This window comes from Mustela nivalis (assembly GCF_964662115.1).
Source record: "Mustela nivalis genome assembly, chromosome: 16".
NCBI classification, from domain to species: domain Eukaryota; kingdom Metazoa; phylum Chordata; class Mammalia; order Carnivora; family Mustelidae; genus Mustela; species Mustela nivalis.
The window spans coordinates 21,681,780-21,695,195 of NC_139035.1; the positions used below are offsets into that span (position 1 = coordinate 21,681,780).

General features: G+C 35.5%; 1 protein-coding gene across 2 annotated transcripts in view; it reads right to left on the bottom strand.

Annotated features, from left to right (window-relative positions):
- Positions 1–13,416, bottom strand: part of TPR (translocated promoter region, nuclear basket protein) — a 66,229-nt gene that overhangs the window by 19,567 nt on the left and 33,246 nt on the right. For both annotated transcript variants that reach the window (XM_082704062.1, XM_082704063.1), the window contains exons 29-39: positions 11,456–11,593; positions 11,012–11,143; positions 9,702–9,832; positions 7,975–8,185; positions 6,861–7,004; positions 6,338–6,536; positions 5,014–5,219; positions 4,749–4,810; positions 2,018–2,226; positions 967–1,239; positions 114–262 (exon numbers count right to left, since the gene is read on the bottom strand). In XM_082704062.1, coding sequence (XP_082560188.1) covers positions 114–262; positions 967–1,239; positions 2,018–2,226; positions 4,749–4,810; positions 5,014–5,219; positions 6,338–6,536; positions 6,861–7,004; positions 7,975–8,185; positions 9,702–9,832; positions 11,012–11,143; positions 11,456–11,593 — 1,854 coding nt within the window. The remainder of the gene's footprint in view (positions 1–113; positions 263–966; positions 1,240–2,017; positions 2,227–4,748; positions 4,811–5,013; positions 5,220–6,337; positions 6,537–6,860; positions 7,005–7,974; positions 8,186–9,701; positions 9,833–11,011; positions 11,144–11,455; positions 11,594–13,416) is intronic.

Below are 13,416 nucleotides of genomic sequence, written 5' to 3' on the forward strand. Positions count from 1 at the left end.
GTTGGCAACAGCAACAGCACCTGAGCTGTCAGTTGAAACTTCAACAGGAGTTTTTTAGGTAATGGAGTCTGGTCCATTCACCTAATAATGTTGTAACTGAAAGAGTATTTTACCTCAGTTCCTACAGGGGTAACACTTTTCAACTTCTTTGGAAGAGGCATTTCCACTGTGTCATCAGAGACTTGATCTGATGCCTCTATGGTGCTATCCTCTTCTTCTTCACGTGTCCGTTTAGGCAAAGAAGAACTTGGGGTAGCTGACACTTTGAAATTACATAATTTAAATCTTGAATTAGAGGATGATAGTGAACTCAATGAGACAAAGTTAATTTTTGAAATATTTTGGTCATTTAACTAAAGGAAGACATAGTAAACACTTAACTGAACAACTCAATGTAATTTACTTCTGCTAATATCTGTAAACAAAGGGCAACCTGGGCTCTAAATCAATGGTCTTATAGTATCAATTTCACCTGTGATTAGTAAACGCCATCAACTTTTACAGCAATGCATTTGATTCATTGTGTAGTGATATAATTGCAAAGTTTACATAAGCCCTTCTATAGTTATAAAACCCAGGACTCCTATGATAACAAAACTTATATTGTATGTTTAGATTTGAAAATCCTTATATGGTCTTCTCTTACATGTCTTTTTTCTCAGAACCTGTATTAAGTTACATATAATGTTATGGGGTTGTATCACTTTAAAAAATCAGTCAAAATAACTGGAGGAGAACAAAGATATGAGTGATGAAAATAAGTGATCTGGTAATAAACATGAAATCAAGTGTTAGGAATCCATTTGTCCTTTCTAACAACTATTAGAAAACAAGTATGTCAAAAGAATACTCAAGATGTGTATTTTACATTCAAGAAACTATAAATGCACAGGTATACTCTAACTTCATTTTAAAATTAAGCTTCCCCTCAAATAAAAATCAATCAATCAATCAAACCAAGCTTACCAGTGCCAAATACTGCGGTGGAAGTAGAAGGCCGCTCAACTGATGAACTCTGAACAACCTCTACTATGTTGGGGGATAGCTCTTGATTTGCAGGCTCAATCTGAGGATGACTCTGCTGGGTGGGCTGCACAAAAGCTGTAGCCTGTGTTTGCTGCTGAACAGTTAAAATTGGCTGAGGGATAGAAGGCTGGACATTAGGACTAGTAGAACGGACAGAACCACTTGTGCTTCCAAAAACTGGAACATGTTCCACAGGCCCTTCTGACTGCATAGCTGAAAAAGAATTACAATACTTAATGTATTAAGTTTTCTATTCCTAGCAAAGCTGGATTTTACCTCCCTACTGTGTAACTGGCAATGTTTTTGTAGTTATTTGTGTATATAGTTATTTTGTCTATTTTATATCTCTTACCATTCACTCAACAAAAACAGTATGGGTAAGCATAATGTATTATGCATTTTTTGTGATGCCTATGTGCCTGCCATGGTAGTGTGTTTATGGTGGCATAATTAAATAAATATCTAAAACTCTTCCTAAGATTTTATTTAAATTATAATTAAATAAGATAAATAAATAAAAGAAACTCAAAGACAAATTATAAATTTTTATTAAGCATCAGTAATGAGTAAAAAGCTACCCAGGGGAACAAAGAAAAAAGTAAACAAAGTAAAAAAGTCAGACAGTTTCAGTGAAAAACCAGTGTTTTTTGTATGGTTTTCCAAGGTAGATTTCATATCATTGTCTTTAACCATTAGGAGTAGAACTGCTGGCCTTAGAAAAACATGCTGTATACTTATAAATGTGTTATTTTCCTCCTTCTTCAGCTTCAAAAGGAAGCAGAAAGGAAGGGAATGGAAAGAGGGAGGAAATTCACTACACTAATGAGTATCCTAGGAGTCACACCCTTGAAAATATTAACTACCCACTTTTACTATATGTTTGACTTTAGCTTTAGTGGAAATCTCATTTATCCTTGAAGTTGCTATCATCTTCTCATAAGAAATCTAAATAAGCAGTCAATCCAATCAGATCTGTTCCCATTTTACTTACCTTCCTGTGATTCTACTTGCGTAGTGGGCATCACTGTAGCTGTTGGGGTAGTAGTAGGATTTGTGACAGTTGCAGGTGTGACCATTGGGCGGATACTAGCCCTGGGTGTTGATTTATTCCCAGCCATTGCTGCAGCTGTCACTTTACTTGGAGTAGACACAACAGGAGTAGGCTTGATATTGGCTGTTGGTGGGTCTGATGTGCTGGCACTTATGGAGAATGTAAGAATGTAAGAATAATGATTCATAAAAAACGACTATAAATATTTACTTTATAAATATATAAAGTACATATACTTTATAAAAAAAAACCACCACATAATCTTAAGAAAGAATAAAATTGGAGATCATGATCCCAGACTTCAAGATATATTACAGTAATCAAAACAGTATGATACTAGCACATAAACAGAAACAATACCAATGGAACAGAATAGAGAGCCCAGAAATAAACAGATGATTATATGGTCAATTAATCTATTAACAAAGGAAGGAAGAATTTACAGTGGGAAGTCTTTTAGGAATTGGTGCTGGGAAAACTGGGCAGGTACATGCAAAAGAATAAAACTGGACCACATTCTTAGACCATACACAAAAATAAACTCAAAATGAATTAAAGACCTAAATATGAGACCTAGGACCAGAAAAAGCCTAGAAGAGAGCACAAGCAGTAATTTCTCTGAAACTGGCCATAGCAACATTTTTCTAGATTACATCTCCTGAGGCAAAGAAAACAAAAGCAAAAATAAACATTGGGATTACAGCAAAATAAAAGGCTTCTACACAGTAAGGGAAACAATTAACAAAACAAAAGACACCATACAGAATGGGAGAAGAAAACAGTAAATGATGTATCTGATAAGGAGTTAACATCTAAATTAAAGAACTCATTCAAAAAAAGAATTCAAGGGCGCCTGGGTGGCTCAGTGGTTAAGCCGCTGTCTTCGGCTCGGGTCATGATCTCGGGGTCCTGGGATCGAGTCCCGCATCGGGCTCTCTGCTCAGCAGGGAGCCTGCTTCCTCCTCTCTCTCTCTGCCTGCCTCTCTGCCTACTTGTGATTTCTCTCTGTCAAATAAATAAATAAAATCTTAAAAAAAAAAAAAAAAAAAAAGAATTCAAAAAACCCAAATAATCTAATTAAAAAATGGGCAGAAGACATGAATAGATGTTTCTCCAAAAAAGACACACAGATGGTTAATAGATACATGAAAAAAGGCTCAACATCACTAATCATCAGGGAAATGGAAATCAAAACCACCATGAGATATCATCTCACCCAAGTCAGAGGGCTAGTATCAAAAAGACAAAATTTAACAAGTGTTGCCAAGAATGTAGAGAAAAGGGAGCCTTGTGCATTGTTGGTGGGAATGTAAATTGGTGCAACCACTCTGGAAAATAGTATGGAGGGTCCTTAAAAAATTAAAAATAGAATTAGTATATGATCCAGTAATTACACTACTGGGTATTTACACAAAGAATATGAAATAGGTGAAGGGGAAAAAAGTATACTTATGATGATCAACCAAGTAACATACAGAATCACTGAATCACTATAAAACATTTGAAACTAATATAACACTGTATTTTAACTATCCTGGAAATTGGCTTAAGCCTCTGCCTTCGGCTCGGATCATGATCCCAGGGTCCTGGGATTGAGCCGCATCGGGCTCTCTGCTCAGCGGGGAGCCTGCTTCCTCCTCTCTCTCTGCCTCTCTGCCTACTTGTGATCTCTACCTGTCAAATAAATAAATAAAATCTTTAAATATATATATATATATATATATATACATATATATATATAAATATAAACTATACTGGAATTTAAAAAATAAATAAACAAATAAATAAGTAAACCAAAAAACAGTGAGTTGTACTCTTTTTTTAAAAATTTATTTGACAGAGATCACAAGTAGGCAGAGAGGCAGTCAGAAAAAGAGAGGGGGAAGCAGGCTCCCCACTGAGCAGAGAGCCCGATGAGGGGATCAATCCCAGGACCCTGAGATCATGTCCTGAGCCGAAGGCAGAGGTTTAACCCACTGAGCCTCCCAGGAGCCCCAGCTGTACTCTTTAAATAGGTGAATTGTGGGGGTTGTTAATTATATCTCAATAAAGCTTTAAAAAGGAAAAAATGGCACCATGGGTTTCTTCAATAAATGTTCAGCAAGTATGATAGAGATATAAACTCAGACCCTATTAATTCTATTTTTCCAAACGTGCTTTGGGTACTTTTGATAGATTAAAAAAAAAAATTATAGAATATAATTTTGTATTTTTTATTCACTAAATATTTTAAAACTTTTACTGAAGAAGTTTTGAATTTAAGCATTAAAAACTATGCAAGAAATATTCTATAATTGTGCATCCTGACCAAGTAGAATATATTCAGTTGTTGATCACTGAATCCAAGTCTTAGCCTAGCTTCCTATGTGATGTTTGTTATCACATGACATCATAGAGAAAATCAGTAGCCTCTTAGAAGTCTACAAGATGAAAAATAAGATTTTTGGTCACAAAGCTCTACCTGACAGGAAAGTATGGTGAAAACAAGAGTTCTGGAAAAAAGGGTTGGTAACTACATGGTGCAGTTTTGCACAGATAAATAGCTCATTAGTACATATTTTTATAATATAGATTTGTTTTCTCCTCGAAGATCACTAACTCTTGCTTTAAGTTTAAAAGAAACTTTAAGAGAAAAAACAGATTAACAAACTGTGAGAGAACTAAAACTCACATTCCTCTTTCACCAGAAGCTGGAGTTGTTTTCAAAGTGATCTGTCTCTGCTGTTCTGGGACCTATAAAAAGAAAACTATGGATTATTTTGCCTGCCCTACGAGAGTTCACTCAACAATGCCATCAAAATATTTTACTTTTATTAATTCTCTTGGTATATTTTGTCTAGCCAAAATTCACTGACAAAAGCTTCTAAATCACCGGATACCTTCAAGTAAAATGTACAAGGACAGAATGATTTATTTACACAGAATTAGCCAACCACCTTATTAGTAGGTTCTTGAGGCTCATCTCTCTGCTCAAGGTGTCTCTCTTGATGCTCTCGGAGTTCTCTTTCTAAGCGACTAATTCGACCTTCATACTGGGATTTAAGAGCAGTCATTCGAACATCCAATTCATCTTTCTGCTGATCTAAGGCTCCATTCCTTTGTTTAAGCTCCTCATTTTCTTTAGTTAACTGATCTTTCACACCTAAAGAAGTAACCATGTGATTCTATTAATATTATAATCAAACACTGGAAGTAAAGAACATTTGTGTACTTCAACAGGTACACTAAGGTTGTTATCAGATTCTATTCCTGAGCTTTAATAGCTACAATTAATTGATATACAATATATCTGAATAAGCAAAATTTTAAACATATCTATATTTATGACTCCAATATGAAATGTACCTACTGCAACATAAAAATTCGTAACTTTCTCTAAGATCTCATAAAGATAAAGGATGTTCATAAACTGCAGTCAGAAGTCCTTTCACACAGCCTTTACTATTTCAACACATTATTAAAATACAAAGATACTATAAATTGTCAAATATTCATTTCATATAATCTAAAGCACATACTAAAAATAATTAGGTAACTTTTTTAAATGAAATAATTGCTGAAACACTATATTACAGATCATTTAAAAAATTGCTTACAATAAAACCTAGCTGACTGGTCATTTTATTTACCCACTCACTAAGCAGAACAGCACGCAAGGTGCAGTAAGGTCCAGGACACTGTAGCACTGGGCCCTTCACAAACTGGATATGATATCCTCCCCGAAGGGCTGGAGGGGCCCTCAGAGAAGTAAGGCAAGTAAAATCACTGGGCTGGTAAGATCCAATGTCATCTAGGAGTTTACAGAAGGCCTCTGAACAGCACACTGTGGACCCAAAGGATCACCAACAGAAGGTACTAACAGTTACACAACAAAGCAGAAGGCCAACAGTACTTCCAATTAGTAGCCAACAATTAGGAAAGGTTCATAAATAGATGAGCAACATGCTCATCATTTGAAAAATCAGACTGTTCTAATTCTGTGTCTAATTAAATAAGCCTTATATACATTTAAAGTAGCCTCCATGCCCAGTGTGGAGCCCATGCAGGACTTGAACTCACAATAGTGAGATCAAGAGCTGAGCCGAGATCGAGTCCCTCAACCATCTGAGCCCCCCAGGCATCCCACTCTAGTATTTAAAGCACACACACAGAAACCACTTCATAGTATTTACTTATTTCTTTCCCATTTAAATTTTAAGCCTGCATCAAATAAACAACTTTCACTCTCAAGTTCAAACTTCAGCATATACAGAAATTTACCAGCTAAATGTGCAATCTTTGACTTTGCTGCTACTATGGCCTTTCTTGTTTTTTCTTCCTTTTCAGTTATCTGCTGTCGGAGCTGCTCCTCTTGTGTGGTTCTATCTTGAAGATCCTGACGGAGTCGTGAAAGCTCAGACTGAAGCTGCACAGTCTGTTCCTGCAGATTTCTTGCTTCTGCCTCTTTTTCAGATAATGTCTTTAAAAGAAAAGCAAAGTACTCACCATGTAATTCAATCAAATCAATACAAACTGTATGTCAGAATTAAAATGTAACTTACTAATCTGCTTATTTAGATTAAATGGAAGTATAAATGTAAAATGGTGGTCAAACCACCATTAAAGTAGATACCTGATGACTGGATACTATTTATATACACAAATCATTCAGGTAAAAAGGATAAATACGCATAACAAAGATTATGTATTTCCATTTGGAAAGAGAGTATTTAACATATTTCTTCTAGTATTTAACAGGCAAATAATTAGGGACATGTACTCTTAAGTACTCTCACACTCATACCTTCTGCAGATTTTCTACTTGACTCTCTAGTGATTTTGCCTTTGTTTCAGCTTGATTGAGGGTATCTTTGAGCTCCTGCATTTCTTGGACTGAGACATGCTGTTCCTGGTGGTCTCCAGAAGACTGAGCCGAGGTCTCCATGACCTCAGAGGAGAAGCAGTAATAATACATTTTCACATTTATACCTAGTAATGCCACTTCTAAAAGTTCATCTAAGGAAATAATCACAGCTACACAAAAAATTTATCTTAAACGAGTATTCATAAATGAATTTTCTATGGAATAACTCTACTGCCTGAAAGGAAGGTTATTAAAGAAGTTAGGGTTTTCCATACAACTGGATATTAGCCATCTAATCAAAATGATACTGCATCGTAGATGGATGTTTGACACAGAAATGAGTAAGGTGAAAAAGCAGGCTACAAAAATATAAAAATGATCTTATTTCTTTGGAAAAACACATTACATACATGTTAAGGAAGGCATACTGAAGTACTAATAGCAGTCAACACCAAGGGGTACAAATTTCGGATTTTTAAAATGTATTTTCTTATCTAACAGGTGCTAAATATGTAATTAAGTCAACATACAAGTTTTTTTACTTTGGGGAATTAGTTTAGATCCAAAATGTAGTAAGAACTAAGAAATTCTTTTTGATAGGTGGTTAATGTACACTATTGATATAATGCTATGAATAAAGCCTGATTAATTATAAAGAACAATCATTTTTTGGATATATATAATTTTATATAACTCAGCAGTGAGTTACAAGAACTGGTTTGAAAAGGGGCAATATTAAAGACTGGAAAACTGAACTAAAAATACCTAGAATTTACTAAAATTTCTTTATGAACTTACAGTGTAAAATGCCTATAACAGGCATATTAAAGGGCAAATCTTAAAACCAAATAAAGATATCAATATAAACTTAAACTCATGTTCACAATCTAAAGACCAATAATAAAAATAATAAAGAAATAAGACTTTCAGGAATCATTATATATGTATGTAAAGTATATAAGCCAAAACTGTGTATGCCAAAAATTACATATATATATTCATATATATACATATATATATATATAGAGGGAAAGAGAAAATTACTTCAAAATACCTTGTCCTGTTGTGCTTTAAGTTCTTCATATTGAGTCTTGTATCTACGCCCAATCTTCTTGACCTGAGTAATAGTTTTGACTTTTTCTTGGATATCAATTATTTTGGCATCTAAGTCCTTTTGTATGGCTTCCTTTTCACTTCTTACTTTATTTAAGTCTTCCTTTAGACTCTGGATTAAGTTCTGGTTGTTGGTCAAAGATGCATTTGATCTTAACAAAGAAAAAAAATGGGGTAAAGGAGAAAGATAAACATAGGAGACTTTTTTCAAATTTTAAAATCCTTTCATTTATATTACTATATGCTTTAAAATGTTTGGTATTTTAAAATACTAAAACACACACACACTCCAAGAGATAATTCATCAAATGATGAATTTGTGGTCCTTTAGAAAGGTTTTATTCCCTTACTGTAAAGGCATACATGCCCACTTTAAATAAGAGAAAACCTGAGCTACCAGTGGCTAATTAACATGCACAACTTTACACAGTAATCAAATGTTAGTACACAGATTTTAATCTACTTCTCCCTGTAATCAAATCTATACTCTTTCTACCATATTGGGTGTTGAGAAAGTAAGTCAGGCTTTGCAGTCTTTATCACATGTTCCTCCTTTCTTTCAACTTAAAAATGTGAAAATCTTTCTTAGCTTACAGGCTATGCAAAAATAGGCATTTAGGTTATAGTCTGCCAACCCCGTACTCATCATAAACTGAATTTGAGGACAGATGACCTGAATTAAGAGTGTGGGTTTAACAACTAATTGTGACCTTGGGTATGTTTTTGAATCTTAGTTTCCTCATCTCTGAAATTAAGTATTATCTTTCCTACTCAAAATGCCAGACTGTTATAAAAAAAGAAAAGAGAATATAGATGAGAAAAATTCGTAAGTTGTCAAGCTTTACAGAAGTAGGGAATGACATAAACAAATGACATAAAAACTTTAAAAAGGTAAACCAGAAACATCAATTTTAATATTAAATTCCTTAACTTGATTTTTTAAAGCAAGCAGACTCCTGGCTGAGCATGGAGCCCAATGTAGGACTCAATCTCAGGACCTTGGAACCATGACCTGAGCTGAAATCAAGCGTCAGATGCTTAACCGACTTAGCCACCCAGGTGCTCCTGAATTTCATAACTTTTAAAGGACAATAAATAGTTCACTGTAAGTTCATTTAAAGAAACTTTTTTTAAAGATTATATTTATTTTTTTAAAGATTATATTTATTTGAGAGAGCGAGCGAGCAGGGACAAAGGGCAGAGGGGAAGCAGACTCCTGGCTGAGTAGGAAGCCTGATGAGGACCTTGATCCCAGGACCCTGAGATCATGACCTGAGTCAAAGGCAGACACTTAACTAACTGAGCCACCCAGATGCCACCATTAAAAAAAAATTTCTAAAAACTTATGTTATTACACACTTCCAAATACTCATAAATATACAGTAACCAAAAGAAGAAAAATCTACTTGCAGAAGTTACTCTATTTAGAGACACTTTAGAATCAAAGGTACAGATTTTTAAAAAATAATCATATATAAAGACATAAAATTAAATTTTGGTTTGCTTGGCTTCATTAGTAAAAAAGGGAAAGCCACATGTAAGGGCTCTACCAAGTTTCATTTTTTCTAAACTCCGGATGCACTTGGAGAGTCAATACATAAAGAGTAGAAATAAACTTGCTTAAGAATTCATATAATAATACACAGTTTAAGGCTTCTTTCCATTTACCTTGCTATTTCAGCTTTAAGTCTCCCAATTTCTTCAGTCAACTGTTGAATACGCTTAGTATGAACTTCCTTTTCAGAAAGGAGCTTCCGATATTCTTCTGTATCTGGATCTTTCTGTTGACTTACTAGATGCTGGAGTAGCAAAAATGCATAATATGGTTTTATGGGTTTTATGAAACTAATGTGCTATAAAATTAATGGGCTAGTAAAACAACACCATTATCTAATTATGTTTACATAAGATGCCTTCTATACATGGTGATCAAGCACCAAACTACAAAATAAGATTGAAACTTTGGTTTGTTTAGCTAAAAAGCCTAGCCAAAATGGAAAAGGGAAATAAAATAAATGTCATTATGCATTATTTTTTCACAACTGCAAACAAATATTTCAAAATAGTTACAAAGGAGCCAAATAAAGGCATCCAGAGAAACTATAAGCTTTTAATATTAAATATCTATTATCACTAAAGTGACATTTATAAGAAAAAAATGTGTATCAATAATTATAATCGAAACAAAAAAGATGAAGATAATCCTAAATATAACTGATTCCATTAGCTAAATAAAGCAGTACAATTTAAGAAATATATCTAGATTTGGGACGATAACCCTCCTTTCTTGATTCTTCAGATTGCTTGTGTGACAAAAATAGGAATAAATGGGCTCTAAAATTTGACAATTCTATACAGATAATAATAGTCACTATTCTAGACTATTTTCTTTCCCTTTTTAAATTTTTTTTAAAAACAATTTTATTTATTTGACAGAGACACAGTGAGAGAGGGAACACAAGCAGGGCGAGTGGGAGAGGGAGAAGCAAGCTTCCCACTGGGCAGGGAGCCTGATGTGGGGCTCAATCCCAGGATGCTGGGATCATGATCTGAGACAAAGGCAGCTGCTTGAAGACTGAGCTACCCAGGTGCCCCTCTAGCCCATTTTTGAGGTGCCAGGTGACTACTTTACATTTACTAAATTTTTTGTAAAATGAAAAGTAGCATTATATTTTCATATTTACAAATGAGAAAAACAGGTTCAGAAAGATTAAGGAGCTCTCACAAATCACATAACTAGTATCTGGCAAGGCAGATTTCCAACCTTTTGTTTTAATCTAGAGCTGAAGTTTCTAACATTTCCTGTGAACAAATCTTTTTAAAGCGCTTCAATAAACTAGACAAATCCATTTTATTATGCACAAAAATATTTTAGAAATAAAGGAAAAACACAAATTTGGAATTTAAGGAAATTAGCCATTTCCTAAAAAAAAACTTCCCTTTCATTAATCAACATTTCCATGTTTAACTGCATTTACCTGGTTCCGTGCTTTCCAACGTTTGACATCTTCTTCTAATAACTTCTTCTCTGCTTGCAACATACCGCTTTTCTCACTCAGCTCGGCATTTGCTTCTTGTAAGGGTAAAATATCTAACTCCAGTTTCCTTACCTGAAAACAGGGCCAGTATTTTTTTTTAACAACTCATGTAAAAACTCTAATATTATTTAAAAAAAATTTTTTTTAAGATTTTAATTTATTTATTTGACAGACAGAGACCACAAGCAGACAGAGAGGCAGGCAGAGAGAGCGGTGGAAGCAGGCTCCCCACCAAGCAGAGAGCCCAACGCGGGACTCAATCCCAGGACCCTGAGAACATGACCTGAGCTGAAGGCAGAGGCTTTAACCCACTGAGCCACCAAGGCGCCCCAAAACTCTAATATTATTAAAAATGACTTTGTTCTTGATTAGTAAGCTCCAAACCTTTGCTTGCATCTGCTGTAAATCCTGTTCCAGCCTCTCCTTCTCTTCTCTTAACATCTTATTGGTCTCCATCACTACATTCATTGTTTCAGTTTTCTTCATCAGTTCCTCATGCTGGGCCATTGTTTTTGCAGTCACCTAAAGATTTCAAACACATGTGTACAGCAACATCCAACATTTGGTGAAGACCTATCTTTTCCTACCACTTCTAATCTTCCCTACAAAAAGTAAAAAGGATTTAAATGTCAGCTTTTAAAATGGAAATTTCTGAAAGTTTCCCATGTTTCTTTTTCTGTGATGCAAGCTAATGACAGAGTTTAAACAAATGCAAGAAATTACAGCGATTTAAGTGAAAAGATATAAATCCCACCAACAAATAGTCAGTACTAACACTGGGTAAAAATATCAGTCCAGATCTCTATTGATCTTCCCTTATCTATTCTTTTTCTTGGTATACTGAATTTATTAATAGTTTTAAAAATGATGTTCTTTGTCCTCAGTCCCTTCCCCGCCTTGTTGAGAAATTCTTCATTTCATTTGGTTGTTTCATCACTTTGGTTGTAAGCAACTTTCCTGGATATCTGTTCAATTGTGAGGAACTTCTTGTCTGTTCTCACTGGGTATAATTATCTATCGTTTACACATTACTTTATTCCCTCAGCATTTTTAAAGCTATGACTCAGGCCAAAGGACGAAGTTACAGCAACCAATCAAAAAGAGAAACCACGGGGCCCCCTCCCCATTCAACTGGAGCAGTTTTCCATAGGAGTACATTTTCCAGAAACACCTTGTAGACCTCAAAGTACTAGAAAGGAAACTCCCATTCAAGGGCAAATTTATCTTGAGATAACTGTAAATAATACGAATTTTTTGTCCATTTGAAATATATGCTATGCTGTAAGAAATAATCCTGTCAAATGTAACCACTATCCATAAAGTCCAACTTCTGGGATCAGGAAAGTATATTTAAATTGATTCCCATCATAACCAGTGGGACACATCTAACTCAATTGTGAACAGACACATCTCACAACCACCATGCTGCTGATTATGTGGCCTAGGTCTCTTGCCTTGTCCCCCCTTCCTTCTACTACTTCCCTGCCTCTCTCTCTTCCCTACAACAGCTTGGGGTGGCTTGCTAGAGTAAGTGTAAGGGGTTTCGGGTCACAGGCTGTGGGGCTACTGCTGGATTGTGGGGGTGCTCCAGATACACCCAATTTCTTTTTTTAGGTCTGAACTAATGCCTACCCCCTAATGCCACTGTCCTTTCTTCACTTCCCACGACCACCCTTGGCCAAAGCACAGATTGTAATCCCCTCTCTCTCCTCTGAAATTGGCCTTTGGTGAGGAATTCAGGGCTTTGCCTGTATCTTTCCTCCCACCTTAATTGAGGGGTGCTGATTTTCCTTCCTCCTCAAGTGCCTTTGAGTACCATCACCACTCCACTTTCCACGACACTTCCTTGCTTTGGACAGAAGCCATCAGATAAGGTTGGAAAGTCTCTGACTTCCCGTGTTTAGTTTTAGAACAACATTTACTCCCTCTCCGCCAGCCTTGGAATAAATCCTGGGTCCTTAGCCCTGACACCCTCTGGGGTCATCGTTGGCTGATTTGGTTCTTTAGCTCAGGTTTTGATGAAGTGAAAAGAATAGTCACCGGGAGTTCTCAGACCGGTCAGCTCTCAAAGTTCTTGGTGGTTAAACTTGGAGAAAAGCCACAGAAGAAACCTATTAAGCACACATGTGTCCTCTGAATGAACTATATTTGCTTTTGCTTTTAAAAATTGAAGAAGTTTTTTAACAGAGTTCTCATTTGGTCATCCCCGTAATCCGTTTGAGTCTAGTTTGGAATCTGACAACTAAAACAAAAAGAACCTTGAATTCGGTGCATACTTTGGTTTTGGTGCTGCTGCTTCTCATGGTCCTCAGCAGGGATTAAGAAAGAAAGAAAGTGTGCATGGC